A 21079-nucleotide genomic window follows, 5' to 3' on the forward strand; every position below is an offset into this window, starting at 1 on the left:
ATATCTAAACAGTGAATTTTTACACTAACCATTATGTTGGACCCTGAAATGATTCCATGCCATACTCACCTTATCTCTAATCCTGAAAGCCTGGCTGTTGTGCATGTTTTATTGTAGCTGCTGGTACAGATAGATGATCCTGTAGTCTTGCTATGCATTAATGATGGTTAACATACAATCCCCTTTATCACACCCCATTCGTTGCTGAAAACCTAATCATTATGAATTTGATTGAATGTATCAATTTGGATTTTTGAAAGCCAATGCTGAACTGGTCTTAAGACAGGGAGAAATTACCTGATCTGCTTCTCCACTCTTTTCCTTTTCAGAGGCACAGTGTAAACCCTACTACTCTGATTACTCTCGCTTCCGACTTCTGATTCATCAAATGTGCACCACCCATTACCTGGATTTATTCATCACAGGTGTGATTGGGCTCAATGTCATCACCATGGCTATGGAGCACTACCAGCAGCCAAAGGTAGGGCAGGAAAAGTATTTGTAGATGCAAACATTGTTGTAGGCTTGATACGGAATTGGCCTTGCATCCATTAACATGGAAAAAAAGAATGAAACAGAAATAAATATGCATTGGCCATTCTACCATGCTGAATGGGAGATGATCGTGATATAGGGATCTCGTTTTTACTGAGTGAGAGTAGTGTTTGCACCAGCTAAAGAACTGTGGTCAATAGCAGTCATTCAAATCATCATAAACAACACAGAAAGAAACCAAAATAAAGCAGTTGCATACAAGGATTATCTTTACAGCCCATTTGTTGTTGTTGTTTAGTCGTTTAGTCATGTCCGACTCTTCGTGACCCCATGGACCAGAGCACGCCAGGCACTCCTGTCTTCCACTGCCCTCCGCAGTTTGATCAGACTCATGTTTGTAGCTTTGAGAACACTGTCCAACCATCTCATCCTCTGTCGTCCCCTTCTTCTTGTGCCCTCAATCTTTCCCAACATCAGGGTCTTTTCCAGGGAGTCTTCTCTTCTCATGAGGTGGCCAAAGTATTGAAGCCTCAGCTTCACGATCTGTTCTTCCAGTGAGCACTCAGGGCTGATTTCCTTAAGAATGGATAGGTTTGATCTTCTTGCAGTCCATGGGACTCTCAAGAGTCTCCTCCAGCACCATAATTCAAAAGCATCAATTCTTCGGCGATCAGCCTTCTTTATGGTCCAGCTCATAGCATTGGCTTTAACAAAAATATTTATATTTTTTTCTGCAACTACTGCTAACTCAGTAAAACACTCAGGGTGTTCTTGTTATAAGCCAACGAGTAAGCAACTCTGTATTAGCTGAGGTGCAAAGTATCTTCCCTAAGGTACCCATATAGCATTAGTCATACATTTTGGAGTTGATAGCAGCAGCAGGGTTGTACTTCCTGAAATACTTCTGTATGTGCTCAACACCAAATCCTACCCTAGGATTTTACTCAGAGTAGACCCATTGAAATTAATAGACCTAACTTAATCATGTTTTTAATGTCTGATCTGAGTAAAACATAGCTGATTACCACCCTGATTTTATGACCTTCCTCTAATCAAGCAACATTAGCTGTTGTTGCATTGCACAGACAAGAGAGATTCTTTGGAAAGTGAGCATATGGCCCAATCTCTCAACTGAATCAAGATGTGAAATTATTTACCACCTCTTTGCTAGGTCAAGTAGCTTTTCAGAAGATACAGAAAGAACTGCCTGTTTTTATTTCCAAAAGAGAAATTCATAATCTTCATCAGGCTTTTGAATTTTATATTCCCCCGTTAGAATGAGAGGTGCTAATCAGGGAGATGCTTTCTTTGGATGCTGCAGAAGGCACTCAGTGGCAGACATTCCTTGAGAGTTGTTTTTACTATGATAGGATTTGGATCTGTTTCTAAGAACCACTGCAAGGTGCTTTATCATCATGCCTAAGCCTATGGTGGAAACCAGTGGTTTATAACTGTTTCTTTGTACAATGGAGCAGGGTAGGGTTGCTCCATCTCGTCTCTCATGCTTTCATTAGAACTGTTCACCATTAAGGGCTATCCAATTTGGATAAAAACAAAGGAGTTCAAAGTAGGTATATGGGAGAAATTTGGTTCAATTCACAAATTTAATGTGAGCCTGCCTAATTCACACTTTGGATGAACCAAAATCCTTCAGAACTCACCCATCTTTGAATTTTGTAATTAAAAGATATTACGGGGAAGTACACAGAGAAATCCACATATTAGTGAAAATAGCATATGAAAATTCATTACATAAATCACATACAAAAATGTGTTATGTTAGGGGAAACTGCTTGGAAAAATGGGGCATATTGCAGAAAATTGCATACAAACATATAAATATTAGTGGCGTGATCTCTTAGAGTAATCAAATGAAACTTTAACACATGGCATGATGAAAGTCTGTAATTTTATCAGGACAAGTTATTTGTTATTTACTGTTATAACAATTGTTTTCTCAAAATTTATCTTCTGTACCATGAAAATAAATAAAAAAGTATAAAAATGTAAATATTAGGAAAAACACACTGGAAAGCTGGTGAATTTTCATGAGGACTTAAGACTGGGAATGTTAAAAACTGGGAGAACCTGAAATGGACTGATTTGGCCATTCCTAGGGTTCTGAACATTGAAAGCTGTATGTAAATTGCTGGAACCCCAGGCCCTCTTGCATTTTACAATTTGGAGAAAGAACGTAATGAACTTTGTTTCCCAAATCTTCAGTTACGTCATCCACTTACAATACAGTGTCTATCCAAACAACCAAAGGGAACGTTAACAGTGCTTTCTTTCTAGAAAAATAGGTGTCAGTATGTGCCATGAAGTCATTATAGTAAGTGGCACACTTTTTAACAACAACAAAAAAGAGGTAAGAGGTACCAGTACTGCGTCCCCTTGAATACTCCCTCCAAAAAAAAGCACCAGTGTTGACTCAGTTTCTGGGTCTTCTGACACTTATTTTTTTTTTCTCACTGGCAAACTTATTTCTGTGGGAAATTCTTTCCCAAGGGATGCTTTGTTAATCTTTTTTAAAACTATACTGAAGCTGGCCTTCTAGATCGCAAAGAGGCTTTATCCCTTACTTTTAATTGCTGCCAAGATAGAATTGGCAGAGATGTGGAGATTATACTCTTTGTCTACTCCTGAGCACTGATTCTGTCAGATTCAGTGGCAGGGAAAGCACACACATCAACTTAAAGTTTCCCAAGGAAGGGCTAAACCCAATGACCTTTTAGTTGCGCTGATGCTCTTTCTGTCATTTCCTGGTAGCAAGGACTAAAAAAAGAGAGAGAGAGAGAACTCGGCAAGTACCGGGGGAAAAATTGTTTCTTAAAGTGTCATTATAGGAAACATGACATTCCTGTTCACTATGGCAGTCAGTTTTGGCACCATCTTTTTGGACATGGCTTTCTTAGCTCTTACTGTCACCAGGCCACACAAGCACATAAGTGTGTGCATGTTTATCCTGACAGCTTATCTGCTTTCTTTTCTTCCTTCCCTACATGTTCTCCTTTTCGGAAGCAAAATACAAGGGAATAGCTAGCAAACCATGTCCTGTTTTTTCAGCTTTCCACATGCACCTGACTGACCCCGTTGGAGAAAGAATGTCGATCTAGAGAAACACCCTTGCAATTCTTGGGTGGTTCATGTGCATTGTGACACAATTCGCATATGTGACACAAAAGCTGTTTTGTAAACTGCTTAGGGGAATACAGTGGTACCTCGGGTTACATACGCTTCAGGTTACAGACTCCGCTAACCCAGAAATAGTACCTCAGGTTAAAAACTTTGCTTCAGGATGAGAACAGAAATTGTGCGGTGGTGGCGCAGCAGCAGCATGAGGCCCCATTAGCTAAAGTGGTGCTTCAGGTTAAGAACAGTTTCAAGTTAAGAACAGACATCCAGAACGAATTAAGTTCTTAACCTGAGGTACCACTGATTAGTTAAATAAATAAATAAATAAATAAATAAATAAAGCCATACAGTGGTACCTCGGGTTACAAACGCTTCAGGTTACAGACTCCGCTAACCCGGAAGTAGTACCTCGGGTTAAGAACTTTACCTCAGTATAAGAACAGAAATTGTGCAGCAGCAGGAGGTGGCCCCATTAGCTAAAGTGGTACCTCAGGTTAAGAATGGTTTCAGGTTAAGAACGGACCTCCAGAACAAATTAAGTTCGTAACCCGAGGTACCACTGTAGAATCGTAGATGGTCTCTCGGGTCATCTAGCCTTACCTTCTGCTAATGCAGGAAATCTGCAGATCCAGCATCCCTGGTTGGTTGGTTGGCCATCCAGCCTCTGCTGTAATGTAGGCATGTCTGCCGCCCTCCAAATCAGTGTATTTTGCTTATTTGACAATCTCCCCTCTCCTCCTTCCATGTAGTGTTCTGCGTGTTCTCTTGGCCCTCCTTTAAGTGGATTTGAAGGAGGAGGAGAAGGGGGGAGCCCCATTGCACTAGTGCAGGCATCCCCAAACTTGGCCCTCCAGATGTTTTGGGACTACAATTCCCATCATCCCTGACCACTGGTCCTGTTAGCTAGGGATGATGGGAGTTGTAGTCCCAAAACTTCTGGGGGGCCAAGTTTGGGGATGCCTGCACTAGTGGGAGTACTTGCATTGGCTTCCACTTGCAGGATAAGTTTGTTGAATCTGGCCCTTAGATTATATCACGGTCTCCCAGAGCAATTCGTGGAAATTTTTGCTGAGAGAGCAAAAAAAATCAAGCAGGACAGAATGTCCTCCGCTAACATGAGAAACAAAAGTGTTTGAGGCCATTTATTTTAGAAGACGATGAGTAAAGAGGGGAGGGTGCATTGATTTTAATGCAAAGAGATTGGAAGAGGCAAATGAGAGGGCTGGAGGGGACTTCCAGAGCTGTCAGTTTTATCTCTTTTAACTCAAAATAAGTCTTAACTATAGCAATAGGCCATAAAATTTAGTCATCCTCCACTGATTACCCTGCATACCAGTGAATCTCCGGCCTGAGCAGCCAAATTATTATAAGGGAACTTTGCTGGATGTCAGTTTCCGCATTTCCATTTCAAAGTGCTGCTTTAGATTTTCAAAGCCCTAAATGTCTTTGAATGGCAGCCCTCATTCCCCCTGAAATGAGGCATGTGCCAATGAACTTCTGCTTTTGGTGCATACTGAAAACTTCTCTTTTCACTGAAAGCTTCTTGGAGTTGCTGTTGGGGTTGTGTTTTATTGTATCTTATTGCACTCTGGGAAGTTTGAACAGTATTTAATGCTGTTTTGTTCTGGAGGCATTGTCTGCCTTTTACTCTTCTGTGTATCACTTTGAGGGAGGCCCCTTTAACATGAGCAACATGAGCTGTGGTGGTGAAAGAAGAAATAAAAGCCCAGTTAATTTCCCCCCCAAAAGCAGCTAAAAGACCGTTAGGCAGAAATGGTGGCAAATCTGGGTAATCTGAGCACAATATGAATGCTGCAGGAACTACAACAAAATATGATAAAATCAAAACAATTTAAAAACTACAATTAGACACTTAAGTTAGAATTGGAAGATCTCAATAACACAAGTAGGCGGTTCAATCTGCATGTAAAGTGGAGATAAGAGAGAAGATATGAAGAATTTCATATCAAAATGGCTGGTATCCTTAACAGGAGACTACCAAATTCTGCCCCCCAAAAAGCTGGAAAAGGCACTTGGGCTTTGGGTCTCTCTCTCTCTCTCTCTCTCTCTCTCTCTCTCTCTCTCTCTCACACACACACACACACACACACATTCCATGTTTCAGCAGATTCCCTAAAAAGGAGGGGTTATTTAAGAAACTGAGAATAATAATATTAATAATAAATGATCTATAGATCAAATCCTGAAATCTTTCAAATCTTACTGCATTAGATCTGTCGGCAGCCTGAGGGATTTAATATGCAGCTGGACCAAAACCCAGTTGCCTCTCTTTATTTCTGCTGTGGTGACTCAGCATTTTGGCAAGGCAGCAGGTCCCTGATACATTAGCATGCCAAACTCCTGTATTTAGGATCACATTCAAATTATAATGGCAAACCGCTTGCAATGATCTGCCAAATCACTTGCTTATGATAGTTCGATGGAAATGGCTGCCAATTAGCGTAGAGTTGCTTATTTTTGTTCCCTACTACTTTGAGAAGCCAAGGAATAAATGCAAGACGAAAGCAAAGGTGAATCAGTCAGTGTAGCTAAATAGTACTTGAATGTGTAATGTGAAACAATTAAAAAGAAATCAACGGGAGAAAACGCCATGTTTAAGGTGGCAGTGCATGACCCACGTGACAGGAGCATCTTGTAAATACTATGGGAAGCTTGTTATATGATCCAATTACCTTGTGCTAATGTTAGATGTGTTCTGAACTATAGCATTGCTCAGTGGCATGTACTGATTATGAACGAGAGGGCACAAGTTAGCTTTTGCTTTTCACACAGTTAGTTTTATTAATTCTATCAGCCAGTCTTGCTACACATTTCTCTAATTCCATGTACCTTTGATGTGCTCTGCTGCCTGCCCTCCTGGTTGTCTTTCAGTGCTGTGTTCTAGATTCTCCCCACTCCCAGCCCAGATCGTTTCAAGTCAGCTGAGACTATGGCAGGTGACGGGGCGGGCGGGCAGGGCTTAGTACTAAGGCTTTGGTTTTAATTGTATTTTATGGTTTTTGTATATCTTATAGATATGTTTGCCACAATCCTAAATAATGTTATATTATCAAATATTGCCCAGTGTAGATACGTATCTCCAGTTGCAAGCATGGAAGGCGATATTCCTCATATGTGTTAAATAATGCAACATGTGAAATACTGCATGTGCTCCAAAGAACAAAATCACATTTTCTCTTGTGCTCAAAAGCAGCACTGATACCATGATCCAGGATGCCTTCCTCTGAAATAGTAAGAAATCAATCCAGCTGTACAGGAACTCAGCTCCTATCCAGCTGCAAATCATTTCTGTTATACAGGTTTCATGAAAAATAGGAGAGCCTGGTTTTGTCACTGCCACTTGGAAAGCCAGCAGCAGTTTAAATGTTAACACTGTGCAGGAGTTGTGATATGCCTGCGTTCCTGCCCCTTCTTCATTTTGCCTTTCAGATTAAAATAATAATAATGGCTCCTGTTGAAAGCAGGAAGGCCAGTAACTGCAGGGAGCAAAATCCTCCTTTGCAATAACCTGTGAGTTGTCTCCACATTACAGGTTCTTGATGAAGCTCTGAAGATTTGCAATTACATCTTCACGGTCATCTTTGTCATGGAATCTGTTTTCAAGCTGATTGCATTTGGGTTTCGTCGGTTCTTTCAAGACAGGTAAGTCCTAAAGAATTTTAGGTTTTGGATTTTCTGTTCTAGTCAGTGATATATCCAGACTTGACTAACTCTATAATAGTACTCTATATAATAGTTTTAAAATTGTTTGACGTGTTTCATCACAAAAATTGCTTGAGGTGGTGCATCGGTTCATGAGTCAGTTCCGGAATAACTGAAATGACTGGAATCCTTTTGTCACCACTGCAAATATTTTAGCAGTTTTTTTCTGCTTGATTTTTGTGTCGCTTTCAGGTGGAACCAATTAGACCTGGCAATAGTGCTGTTGTCCATCATGGGGATCACGCTGGAAGAGATTGAGGTGAATGCCTCACTGCCTATCAACCCCACCATTATCCGCATCATGAGGGTCCTGAGGATTGCTCGAGGTCAGTCTCCCCTTACTCCTGGGGCATTCCAGCCACACAGTTTCTGTTCCCAGTGGAACTGCTAATTCCCGGCATTGTAAGGTTTCCTATGCAGCACAGCTATACTTCCAAGCATAAACTGCCTAGCTAATAGACACCTCAATGTGCTTTGTCCTGCTATTACCTGCAAGTGGTTTTGGGTTGGGTTATATCACACTCCCCACCCCCCAAGGAGTTCAATGTGATGTTCAAGGTTTGAATCTCCCCAATTTTGTCAACGCAACAACACTTTGTGCTGAGAGAGTGAGTGCAGCTGGCCCAAGGTCACCAAGTGGCCTCTGTGACTGTGTGGGGAGTTGAACATGGATCATTCTAGTCCTAGACTGACAGTCTTGTGTTTACTCAGAAGTAGCTTTCCATCACTGCTGTGACCAGTTAGTTGTGTGCCAGGCATTACATACAGAGAAGGACCAGAATTGCTTGGTCTTCAGGCACTCTAGATGAACCTCTGCCATCTATTTTCCCAGTAGGGTGGTGTACCAACTCCAAGCAACAAAGCACTAAAGGGTTTTGTTACAGAATGACTGGAGCTGGTGGTATTAGTTCTTAGCTTATGAAGTGCTTAGTTCTGAAGGTTATGAGTTCATGTTATTTCTTATCCAATCTTCTTGTGATGGAAATCGATGGGGATACACTTTGCTTCTTAATTCTTTAGCTTGAAGCTGAATTCTGTCATCAGTATATCAGATAGATTTCTGACCTTTCCAAACCAGTTTACAGTACTTTACTCAGCAGCGGTAGTCACCACCAGGAGAAAAGGTCACTCTTGTATTCCTGCCACAGTGTCAGCAGCACCCAATTTAGTGAGTGAAGGAGATGGCCATGATGTTCACAGGTTTTTCTACTTGTTACGAACATCCTGACAACAACAGAGCGCTTCATTATAATGCGGCCTTGCATTTTCACCTCTAGTGAAGGATGCTTGCCACATCACTTGGGGAGCCTGATATGCTTTCTGAAATATTTATTTCCTTTTCACATGCCGATTGTGTGACAATAATGCAGAGGACATTTCATTTTCTGCAGTGTTGAAACTGCTGAAGATGGCTGTAGGGATGAGAGCTCTGCTGGACACAGTGATGCAAGCACTGCCTCAGGTAACCTTTGTGTCTTTATCATAAAGACCTCTGCTGAGTTGCCCTCATTTTCTAATTTCCTTGAGAAATCTGTGTTGTTGTTGTTGTTTTGACATATCTCCCTTATGTGTGTTTTCTCTGTGCTTAGCACTACCTTTACTATGAATTTAGTAAGTGTTAATTCTAATGGTTGGGGGATCTCCAGATTGGGCAAGATGCTTTATCACAGTTCCTCAAATCTCAGTTTAGTTTAGCTTATCCTCTGCTCAGCCTCTTTCTTCACATGCTGCCTTTCATATGTTTGGAGCAAAGAAGAATGCTGCTGGATCAGGCCAAGGACCCATCTAATCCAGCACTCTGTTCTCACAATGGCCAACCAGCATGGGAAACCCACAAGCAGGACATGAATGCTTCTTCCTCTCAGTCGTGGGATTTATTTTTATTTTATTTTTTAAAGCTAAATACATGTTAAATACATGTTTTGACAGCTGTGTGCATACACCTCAAAACAAACCAGTAGCTCAATGCAATGAACAGTGGCAGAAAGGAGTAAGAGAGGAAACTTCCCTGTGGTAAAATGGCTGGGGTCGTGCACGGTCAAAACAATCCACCTTAATAATAATAATAATAATTAATAATTTATTATTTATACCCCGCCCATCTGGCTGAGTTTCCCCAGCGACTCTGGGCAGCTCCCAGTCAAGTGTTAAAAACCACAGAACCATAGAAAAAGGAAATTAATACATGGGATTGCTTTTAAATTGTTGGAGCAGGAGAAAATATAAAGACAACATTACGTATGACTGCCAGGGTAGCTCAGTCGGTAAAGCACGAGACTCTTGGTCTCAGCATTGTGGGCTTGAGCCCCACTTTGGGCAAAAGATTCCTGCACTGCAGTGGGTTGGACTAGGTTACCCTTGTGGTCCCTTCCATCTCTATGATTTATGGCAGGATCAGTGCTCCTCATGAACAGGAGGCATTGTAGGGAAGTCACTGAGTGGCACTTCAAGGGTGAACTAACTTTCAGGGGGGTGGACTTCAAAGTAGACTGTATTGTGTGACCCACAGCAGTTTGCAATGTGGTGGACTGAACAAGGTATTTGCTGTCTTTCTAAGCAGAAATTAAACAAATAAATCAGATAGTCTAGAGCAGGGTAGCCAACATGGTGCTCTTCAGATGTTGTTCCCATCAGTCCTGACCAGGTTGGGGTTGATGGGAGTTGGGGTTCTGCAACATCTGGACAGCACCACCATGTTGGCTATCCCTCATCTAGAATTACTCTGACTTTGGAATGGAATTTCAATGGCCATCTGCTTTTCTCTTAGAGGTGGGATAGAAACTCTCTAAACCAGAGGAAATTGAATAGCCCTGGAGTTCTAGGTGGAACTGTTCGGGAATGGCAGTGCAACATTGTGGGCATAAGGCAACAATCTGTATTGTGCACGATCTGGTATTGTGCTTGTGCAGCAGACAGTGCGCAACATTAAATGACAGTCCTTGACAGGGCAAGACTATGTACTCTGTTTATAAAGTTTTAAATGCATACTCTTTTTTTCTTTTTTACTAAAACTGTTTGCCCAGTAGAATTGGGAAGCCAGTTTTCCATCAAAAACAGGTTTCGACTGTTCAGCCAGGTGACTGGTAACAATACAAACTTTCTTGAAACTATTTCTGTCTGTTCGTGTGCTTTTTCTCCACCTGCACTGCCTAGGATTGAAGCTTTTGTATTTATTCACTGGCACAGTAAATCATGAGACTGGGCTACTACTAGTGGTTAGACAGGAGTTGTTAAAGTTACTGAGGACAAAGAGACAAAGGCAGCCTATACAATGGAGGCTAATGTGGTACATCTTCCATAATGGGGGTTACTTCAGAGAAATACATCAATGATTTTTTTTTTTTAATTTCCCCCCTTTTCTTTTCTCTTTACAGGTGGGGAATCTGGGTCTTCTCTTCATGTTGTTGTTTTTCATATTTGCAGCTCTTGGGGTGGAGCTGTTTGGAGACCTTGGTAAGTTCTCTGCTCCACCAGTTTGTTGCATAGAATTGGATGAGGCAGAGTAACATAGTTATTTGTCATGAAAACAAATGGCTAAATTGCCTTTATTTTTGGTTGGTCATACAGAATGTGACGATACTCATCCCTGTGAGGGCTTAGGGCGGCATGCAACTTTTCGCAACTTTGGGATGGCTTTTCTCACACTCTTCCGTGTATCAACAGGAGACAACTGGAATGGGATAATGAAGGTAAAATCCCCGTTAGAATGAGTGTTGCTACAGTAAGACAGATGTTCTTATGGTTTGAGGAATTCATGCTAGGATAGTGCTGAATAGTTCCATGTTGATGTTTGCACAGAAATCAGCTCTTGCGGCAAGATTGTGTGCATTGGCCGTTTGTATGAGTGAGAAGCCTTTGTGTGCCCTCCACACGATAATGGGGTGTTTAGGAAGGCTAAGTTTGGCAGAAAAGGTCTGCCATGGGACATGGGTAAACAAGTTCCAGAAATTCCATATAAACTCTGTGGAGGATGAAGGGAATTAACCTGAAGAGATTCCACAGTGGGTTTTGCTCACCCCTATAAAAAGCCTTTTGGACTTGAAGCTGAAAAGCCCAATCTGATTCATGGATAGAGTAGCCCAGAACTGTCTCATAAGCCACGACCATTCCCACCTCCCATCCCTCTGTTCCTTCCTTTAGGACACTCTGCGAGACTGCGATGAAGAATCCACCTGCTACAACACCGTCATCTCGCCAATCTATTTCGTATCATTTGTGCTGACAGCTCAGTTTGTCCTGGTGAATGTGGTGATTGCTGTACTCATGAAGCACCTAGAGGAAAGTAACAAGGAAGCAAAAGAGGAAGCAGAACTGGAATTGGAACTGGAGATGGAAATGAAGACAATCACCCCAGGCCAGCATCCACCCTCTGACCCTTTCATATGGGCAGGCAGTAATGCAGGAGAAAGACCTGAGAGCCCCGGAGGATATGCCAATCCCATGCAAATCAAGGTGGATTCTCAACTCTCATTGGTTCATCCTATGGTGAGAATCTTAGGTGGTGGGTGAAGTGGGGAGTAGCTTATACTTTCCTCAGATAGCATTTGCACAGATTCCAAAAAGTCTTGAGTGTATTAATATATAAGGGAGTTGTATTCCTTTTTCCCTGTGAGTAAAAAAAAATCCCTACTCAGCCAAGTGCAGACCATGAAATTGAATGTTCATATGGGATTGCAACGATGAGAGTCATGAGAGCATTTGTTATGTGTTGGCAGGTTATGTTGATGGGAGATGAGGGATGTGCAGCAGGTGGCTACAAGAACTGCATTAAACAGGCACAAGATCACCCACTCACTCTCTCAGCTATATGTCTGGTATACATATAATACATTTATTCAGATCTGTCCCAGCCATAACTTTGGACGGGTGACTGTCTCGCCCCGCAGAACTCTTTTTTCAGTGGAAATTTATGTGTTAATGTGGTATTTGAGCACATGATGAAAGAGGAATACAGCTCCTAAAATGTAGCCATGCAAAGTTATGTGACTGGCAGCATGCTTCTTTGCTTGCATGTTCCGTAAAGTATATGCACAGTGTTCATAAGGGTATATGTCATCATACATACTTGCCTGCATAGAAAGTACTGCTTTTAAGTGATCGGCCATCATATTGCTTGAGAAGCTTTTATGCTATGTATTAATATTCAGGTGTAAGCACTTGAGAAGACACTTTTGAAATTGGGAGCCTGTCATTTGGAACTTGGGTTAAAATTTTCAAAAGCTCATAGGTCTTCCGAATCCCAAACTTCCTGCTGGACTATCTCAGGCGCTACAGAATCCTAAATTCACTTATTCAGCAATATGTCCCATTGAAGTTAGTGGGGCTTACTGCTGAGGAAGCATGCATAGGACTGGACTATTCAGCATCGCACAAACCCCAAAATTAATAATCATCATGGAAGTCAAAGGGAAGTAGGTTATGGCCGTGAATAACTTAAATCAGAGTATTTAGATTTCATCTGCGGTATAGAATAATTGAATTTTCCCCAGCTAGTAGCAAAAGCCTGAGGTGTAGTTCAGATTTCCAAATCAGCTGGGTTGTCATTTCCCCATGTCTGGATGGATCCTACACCAATCCAGTGACATTTGGGTGCCAGACTCAGGTAGGTACTCCTCATATCTGTGTTTGTGATCTGATGCAGGGTGACAGATCCACTGGCAGCCATGTGATCTGTCACACAGGCAACTCCAGCCTTCAAAGATTGTTTACACGGTATAGGACCTAGCCTTGGGGAATACCAACCACACTGCAAGCACTATGCATAACAGCACCAGCAGACAAAACAGAAGTCGAAATCCACTGAGTTTTGTCACTTTTTGTGCTTTTGAAAATTTAATCTTACACTCATCCAGTGGTTACTAAATTAGTGGCCTAATTTTCAGAGGTGCCTAACACTTGAGCCACCGAGCACAACTGCAAATCATCCAGCATCTCTCAAGGCCATTTCTGTTTCTTACGTGGTTAAGTGATGCCAAAGTGTGGATTATTTTTTTTCAGGCTTAATGCTGGGCTCCCATCCCCACCTCCATTTTAAATTGTGCATATTGTTGTTTAGCTATGCTGCAGTTTTGTTCCCTGCTATCAAGTAGGATGGCTCTGCAAAGTAGAAATAGTTCTATCAGTAGCCACTTACGAATGAATGAATGAATGTAATGTGTCCCACCAGTCTTAGAGCACTATCGTGTTTAGTTTTGGTCTAGTGTGTAGCAACGTCTAAGAAAGGTTCTGACTGTGGTATTACTGCACTGTTCTTTTTCCCCTCTCTGTCTCTGTCTTCCCTTCCTGGCCATTTCAACAACTGCTGTTCTGTCTGAAAACATTCTTTTTCTGTCTCTTCTCCTCTTTTATGTCTCTCATGCATTCATTCTCTCTTCTTTCTCTTCTTTCGCTCCCCCTACCTTGCCCCGCTTCTGCCCCTCTCTTTTGGCCTGGCTTATCCTTTTCTGCATGCTATATGGCACTCCTCCCAGGAAAGACACTTGTTTGATACCATATCACTGCTGATCCAGGAATCTCTAGAAGGAGAGTTGAAGCTGATGGACAACTTATCAGGCTCTGTGTGCCATCATTATGCCCTTCCAGCTACTGACAATTACAACTCTGAGAAACAGGTTAATATTACTAATTTCCTGAAAAGTTTCTATCTAAATTTAGATTGAAACCTTTATTACAAAAGAGAGAGAGGTTTTCTTACTTTTATCTAAAGTAGGCGTATCAGGGCCGAAAGTGACTAAAAACTACTTTTGTAGAATGGCAAATGCATTTCTATTTGTTTAAGAGGAGATGGGTATTTACTAGGGATGGATGGATCAGCCTATTGTCATTCTGTGTCAGTTTTTCACGTGTTCAATCATAGGACCAGTCCCCCTGTTTTCTGTGCCTGTGTTTAAAAAAACAAAAAACCACCATGAAAAATGTGAATTGAAAATGTCCACATGTTCTCCTAAAGAATGCATTTTGTACACATTTTCCCCCTATAAAATATGCATTTTCCTTGCACATTTTTGTATCCATTTTTGGAACCAAAATGACGTTAGTTTTCAATCTGCTGATAAGCTTAGGAACAGCAAACTGGGTCAATTCGCTTTAAAAATGCTGACCAAATAAATTCCTTTTCCATCCCTAGTATTTACCACCCAGTCCTATGCATGTTCAGTTAGAAAGCCAACTGAATTCAGTGGAACATACTCCACCATCAGTATGTATAGGACTATAACCATAGCTAGATTTATGTTTAGACAAGTATTTAGTGCATTGGCATTACAATCCTATGCATACTGACCTGGAAGGAAGCCCTGTTAAATACAGTGGAGCTTACTTCTGAGTAAGCATGCATAAGATTACGCTGGAAAGCTTGTAAGAATGTCATTAAGGCTGCAATCCTACACTCAATTTCCTGGCAGTAAGCCCCATTGTACTCAATGGGAACTTACTTTTGAGTAGACATGTATAGGATTGTGCTGTAAGGTAGCGTAGAGATGAGATGCTGCTCTTGTGAACATTTCCATTCATCTGCATGGAAGCCTATGTTGAATTTCATGGACCACTTTGGGATGTTGAAAATAAACTGGCCTGTGTGTAAACAGATGTGAAGATAGTTCAGTATCTGTATGGGGGTTGTCACCTTGCTTAGTATATTCCTTGTGTCAAAGCAGATTATGTAATTTAAAACCTAGGACAATTCCAGTACTATCAGTGTACCTGATTTCTGATTAGCTCCATGTGAATATAAAAGGTGTACTTGTTCAAATCCAATTCCAGGTTGGACCAAAATATTATAATATAAAATATTATAATCAATTAAAGCTTTGATAGCATATTAAAAGGGCATACTGATTAATCAGGAAAGTCAGGGTAGCTTTGGAATTTCTTGTGAGAGAGAAAAAGGAGATTGCATCTTTTAAGATTTGCCATCTACAGTAAGTACTGGCGCATACACACACACACACAAACAAACAAACAAACAAACACACAGTGCCAAATTAACCAGGGGGCATTTCTGGTCAATTAAACATTTTCAGGCTTCTTAATTATTCTAACCAATTAATTGACTAAGCACTGCAGCCTTAATATGGGTTTAAGTTTCTAGTTACGGTAAGTTTCGATTTAATAGCTTTTTAAGCAGCCCACTAATGAAACTTCCTTGTCTCTTAGGGTAGGGCAAGTATATTATAGATATGGGTGTAGTATGTGGCAGTGGTTCAAAAAGGTGGAGGCATCTATATAGCTCCAGGTCTGAGCCAGTTGATTGCCCTGCAGTGTAGGCGTCACATACTTGTAACAGCTGAATGGCTATTATTTTCCCACATGGAACCAGCCACCTACGTCATTAGTTCTTACTGCCCAGCACAGTATATCACACTGGGACTCTCATTAGGTTGAAGATTAGGATGACTGGTTTCTCCCAAGAATGAAAGAGGAGGCGCATTTTTAAATAATGAGAGGAGACTTCCAATGTAGCCTGCCACATTGTCTCTCGGCAAATAGCGCATACCAAATGTTACACTTTTTCTTCCACATGTAAACAATCATTGTTGATTCTCCTGGCCACTGGCATTTCTGAAAATGGAGCTTTCTCTATTGAAAACATGGTATCCACCATGGGATCTTTTTTTCTGTTTTGTGTGAAGCAATTATCCTATTGAATTTGAGGAACTTTCTTCGTAACTGTATTTAGAATTGTGCTGTGTGGTCCTTTTCTTATTTTACATTCAGCTGCTCTTGCCAGCTACTCCCATATCTGAAGAGACATGAGAAATGTTGTGAAAACTAAAATCCCTTCCCCCCCTCTCTTCTACCTGTCGTGTGTCTGATGCATGGCAGGAACAGGCTTTCTATGGCCCTCCAGATGTTGCTGGTCTCCAGCTCCCAGCACCAGTCAACATGGTCAATGACCAGGAGTGATAGTAGTTGAAATGCAGCAATATCTAGCAGGCCACAGATTCCCTGTCCCTGGTGTTTGGCAAGGAACATGTGGATCTTCTCTCTGAGATAGATACACACATTCAGGTTCTCACATTATAGTTGTGTATTTGACAATGAGCTATCGAAGCAGTAATCTGTTCGTTGCCACATCAACTGTGGCCCTGCACCTAGCTATCACACTTTCATTAGGTGGCATGGAATTAGTGATAATATTTCATGCTTTTTTACTGAACCTGAGGGTGGGATTCAACTAATGAGCCCCTTCAGTGGAAGTCCTGAACAATGGGGCTTCCCCCCTCATTCCCACATTGGCTCGGGGTGGAGCTAAATTGTGGGGAGGAGAGGGGGAATCATTCCCTATGGTGAGCCAAAATGCTTGACTTGCTAGAATGACTGCCTTGCACAATGCTGAATTCCTCCCAGAAAGTCCTTCTCATTGTGATAGTTCAAAGTTGTTTGCATAGTATTTGTTCCATTCACAACCAACACAGAATTGTTAGAATAACGCAAGACTACATGCTATGCCAGTACTATCATTCTTATTATTAGAGAGCTATTGGACACAGTGTTGCTGAATTTATTAACATGTTCAAGATCAAAATATTTAAATTCAGAAAATGACCAGATTTATAGATGTTTCTATAAATATGCTGTTTCCTGAAATCAAATGAGGCTAATTCAACCATTGCTGTCTTCCCTAGCCCTCTTTGAGATTCTCTAACATTTCTGGGTTAGATACAACTAGTCCTGGTCTCCACACTACATCCTGAAAGATTCATTACCATTGGACACAGATGGCTTGAGCACTTAAAGTAAAAGCGCTAATTATTTGGCATAAAAAATGAACTGCTGAGATAAAGGAGGAATTGGAAGACATGGAATAGACATATATCTTTATGTAATAGTGGCCATTGGTATGAGTCAGTTTTATGACACGATAAATGTTTCCTGCAAAAATGAAAAAAGCCTATGTTGTTGTGAAGACGCACATAAAAATTTATAAATAAGATGCCAAGCTTTCAGAAAATTACTTGGAAATTTAACACTCCATATTAAGACCAATAAGCATATTGTTTGAGGATGATGGCAGCAGTGGGCCTCCTTTATTAATGGGGCCACCTTGACATGATATTTGCAATAGATTCTAAAAATGGTCCATAAACTACAAATAATAATAATAATAATAATAAATTTTATTTATATCCCGCCCTCCCCAGCCGAAGCCGGGCTCAGGGTGGCTAAGAACAATAAAATAGTACAACATTCTAAAATCATGTATTATAAAATTAATTCAAATCAAATTGATGGCAACCATTGGGCTAGGGTTCTGTGAAGATTGCGAAAGGAGGGAGTCAGGCTCATTTGACACTGATCTGTTATAGGGCCCCTCTGAGGTCTTAAATTGTATTTATTTAGAGAGAACTTTGAAATAAAGGGTTGGATTTCATTTTTTAAAACAAGTAAGTGACAGCGTTAGACTATGATCCCATTAACGGTAGTGGAAAGAGCTGGACTGATATCCCTCAGCTTTGATATGCTCAAGTCTGCTAATGGTATATACAAGAAGGATACACCAATTTTCTTTGGATTAAACAGTATTAAAGAATTACTTTTACTTCCTCTGTTACATAGATTAGAACCCTTTCTTGTTATATCCGCTCCACTTCCCAGTGGGGAGGAGTTGCAGTGGACTACGTGGCCACCTACTCCCCACTGGGGGCGGGGGATGTAGTCCCCTATTGCCCAGGGGATCCCGGCCACCTCGGGGCTCAGCCAGCCAATCCGCTGGCTGGGGGGCGTGGCCAGGACCATTTAACGGATGCGCGAGCTGGAGGGCTTCCTCTTTGGCTTGCTTCCTCAATCTAGCCCCAACCCCCTGCAATGCAGGAATCTCAACATCCAATTTTTAAACCATACTGTTAAAGACAGCATTTAGGTTTGCTTGTTTATTGGTTTGAAACAGCTGATTCGATTAAAAGGGATTAGCAGTACATTATTATTTTATTGAATGTGACACAGAAAATGTTCAGTGCATGTCCACTAGTATTTGTTTTGTTTAATTGCTTCAAATAAATCTAAGGAGCCATGAAAGCCAGCAATTCCTCAGCCGTTCCACTGATTCCATCAGACTTTTCTAAACTAGGCTACAAAAGTACTCCTGAGATCTCACCACAACAAAGTAGATCTGCAATGCAACTATAGCATTTCAAATTGAGAAGACATAATATACTGAACACCTAGCAGGGTTCAGGATCCAAAGAGCTAGGCTCAGTAGTTCTGAATGCCCAAGGGGACTTTGGGGTTGTGGAACTTGAACTCCAGCTCCCTCCGCCACTGAGCAAGCAATTTTGAAACTGGCAGGAAAAAAATGTGCTATTTAAACAGCGAAAGTTGTGCCTTTTGGCTAGCAAAACCCGATCCTAGGTACATGTGGAGATGGGGGAGAAATTCAGTTCAGTTTGAATTTAAAGGCAGACTAACCTAACTCACTTTCTGAAGCAATATATTCTGAAAATTGCATTTCCCTGAATTTTGCAAAAGTGTGTGAAAATTTAATTTTTGTACTCTATGAATATACTGGGGTAAAGTTTGCCTAATATATATATTAATGAAAATAGCAAAGAAGAATGCATTATATATTAGGGGGAAATTCTTTGGGGGGAAATGTGTATGTCAGACAAAATTATATACAAACTCATGGGAGAAATTCACACTAAAATGCTAGGGAACGTTCTTGAGGACTTTTTTAAAAAATGCACATTGAACTGGAGATGTGGAAAAGTGCACTTATGACTTGAAAATGAGGAAAGGAGAGAATCCAAAATTGATAAATTTGACCATCCTTATTTTGGGTGCAAATAAAGTAGCTGTTTGGACCCCAGCTTGCAAAATTCATTTTTAAAAAACAGCAGCAGCAACAACAACAACAAATTCAGAGCCTCTGACCAAACACAAGCAGAATATTATTATAACATTTAGGAGTAGAATTTCTGGAAGCAGGGAACATTTAAATGTAATTAGGCATGGTTTAAAAAATTAATTCAAGAGCAGCTGAAGCTTTAGCTCCCTCAGTTAGCGCCTCAAAAGACTATATATTAATCAGTGCATCTTTATTGTGCAGTTGGTGATTTCCACCTTGCATTATATGTAAGCCTGTTTAGAACTTTTAGAAAATTAAACTTTGTCTCCATTTCCTTTTAGCTTTATCCACAAAATAATATGCACAATACAAATGCACTTGCTTAGAAGGGGAACTACCTTAGTATTTAGGCGGTAATCGTGATGATAATAGCATTTCTTTTCTCAAAGACATTTACATGTGTCCTGGTTTCTTATGTTTGATCATCTCTCCCTTGTTTAGATCCCTCTAGCTGAGATGGAGGCTCTGTCTCTGACGTCAGATATTCTCTCTGAAAATTCCTGGTCCTTAGCTCTGACGGATGACTCTTTTCCTGATGATAATAACACACTCTTACTTAATGCCCTGGAGAGCAATGTACATACTCACTGGTCACTGTATATTCTGATGTTTACAGGGTTCTAAATACTGTTCTCAAGTGGGAAATAGCTATGGCATTTTCAGATAAGCAATATTTCTAACCAGCACATAACTTTTTTTATTTGAACAAATGAAATACCTGTAGTACCATTCTATTTGGGCTTACATTCAATATTACCTCTGAGGTGGCTCCCGGATGTTTTAATTTTACTTATTTCACATACTAAACATGAGAGTATTTCAAGCAACGTCAGAGAGATCTTCTATTGTTTATGGACTTCAGGAAAATGCCATGACACAAAAGATCCCACTTAGGTTCTGCTTCTTTGAACTTAAAATGATTCCAAAAGCAGATGCCTAGAAGGTGTGGCAGCAAATCTCAGTTACAATTTTCAAGCATAAGCTATCAGACTTGAATCTTTGGCATTGCTGCTTGTGTTGTAGACTTTTTGGTCACCGCTTTGATCAGACATTCTAGAATAAAGAGTGACTTTTTTCCATTATGAAACATGCAACCAGTATTTTGAGCCCTGCTTTAACCATCTCCTCCTGAAACATTAGACATTTATAGCTAATGTGTAGCAATAAAGTGCTTTATTTCTGCTGTACAACAGACATAACTTCTCTTCCAACATTTGGTGGATTCATCCTTGTTTTCTCTTGTTCACATACCTAGCTTTAGCTGTGCGTTGTGTTGATGAATTTTCTCCATTCTAGTAGATTGTCATCATAGTTATTACTTATTTGGAACACATCTTTAAACCGTGACAGTATTTCCCATCATGCTTCATGGCATCATATGCAAAAGACTCAGAATGCTACAATGAATGTTTTTAAATGGGCCATTTTCTTTCAAACTGAGATACTAGAATAGAGAGAAAATCCTGACCTCCATCAACATAAGTCTTAAAAATAAATTTCTGAATCTGAGAACCCTAACAGTTCAACAGGTTACTTTCATGAGGCCATATATCAGTCAAGTCCCTTGGTGGTCATAGCAAGACATTTCAGTTTTGCAAAAAGATATCCACGGGTACAGAGAACTTTAAATTTGAAAAATAAAGTGTGCATACCTTCAGTATTTAACATTTTCTGTAATGAGTTAAGTTCAATGGGTTGAATCCATTGGTGCCTTTCAGTTGACCGTAAGACTTCCATCAGCAGAGCATGGATGGAGGAAATCATTTTTCAGCTAATTCTCCCTCTCCTCTGCAGCCCCCAGCCACTCTAAATCTGCTCTGGGGGGTCCTCCAATCCAGATTTTAGAGGGTGGGGCTGCAGGGGAAGGGGGAATTGCAAAAT

At 40.7% G+C, this 21079-nt stretch overlaps 1 protein-coding gene across 4 annotated transcripts in view; it reads left to right on the forward strand.

Annotated features, from left to right (window-relative positions):
• CACNA1G (calcium voltage-gated channel subunit alpha1 G) overlaps positions 1 to 21079 on the forward strand; it is a 323416-nt gene that overhangs the window by 290342 nt on the left and 11995 nt on the right. For 3 of the 4 annotated variants that reach the window (XM_083598000.1, XM_083597998.1, XM_083597999.1), the window contains 9 exons: positions 330 to 481; positions 7184 to 7293; positions 7546 to 7679; positions 8745 to 8815; positions 10728 to 10806; positions 10921 to 11042; positions 11494 to 11838; positions 13824 to 13964; positions 19640 to 19774. In XM_083598000.1, the coding sequence (XP_083454126.1) occupies positions 330 to 481; positions 7184 to 7293; positions 7546 to 7679; positions 8745 to 8815; positions 10728 to 10806; positions 10921 to 11042; positions 11494 to 11838; positions 13824 to 13964; positions 19640 to 19774 (1289 nt within the window). The remainder of the gene's footprint in view (positions 1 to 329; positions 482 to 7183; positions 7294 to 7545; positions 7680 to 8744; positions 8816 to 10727; positions 10807 to 10920; positions 11043 to 11493; positions 11839 to 13823; positions 13965 to 19639; positions 19775 to 21079) is intronic. The other variant, XM_083598001.1, reaches the window with a different exon arrangement.

The sequence above is a fragment of the Podarcis filfolensis genome (genome assembly GCF_964270895.1).
Source record: "Podarcis filfolensis genome assembly, chromosome: 2".
In the NCBI taxonomy this organism is placed as follows: domain Eukaryota; kingdom Metazoa; phylum Chordata; class Lepidosauria; order Squamata; family Lacertidae; genus Podarcis; species Podarcis filfolensis.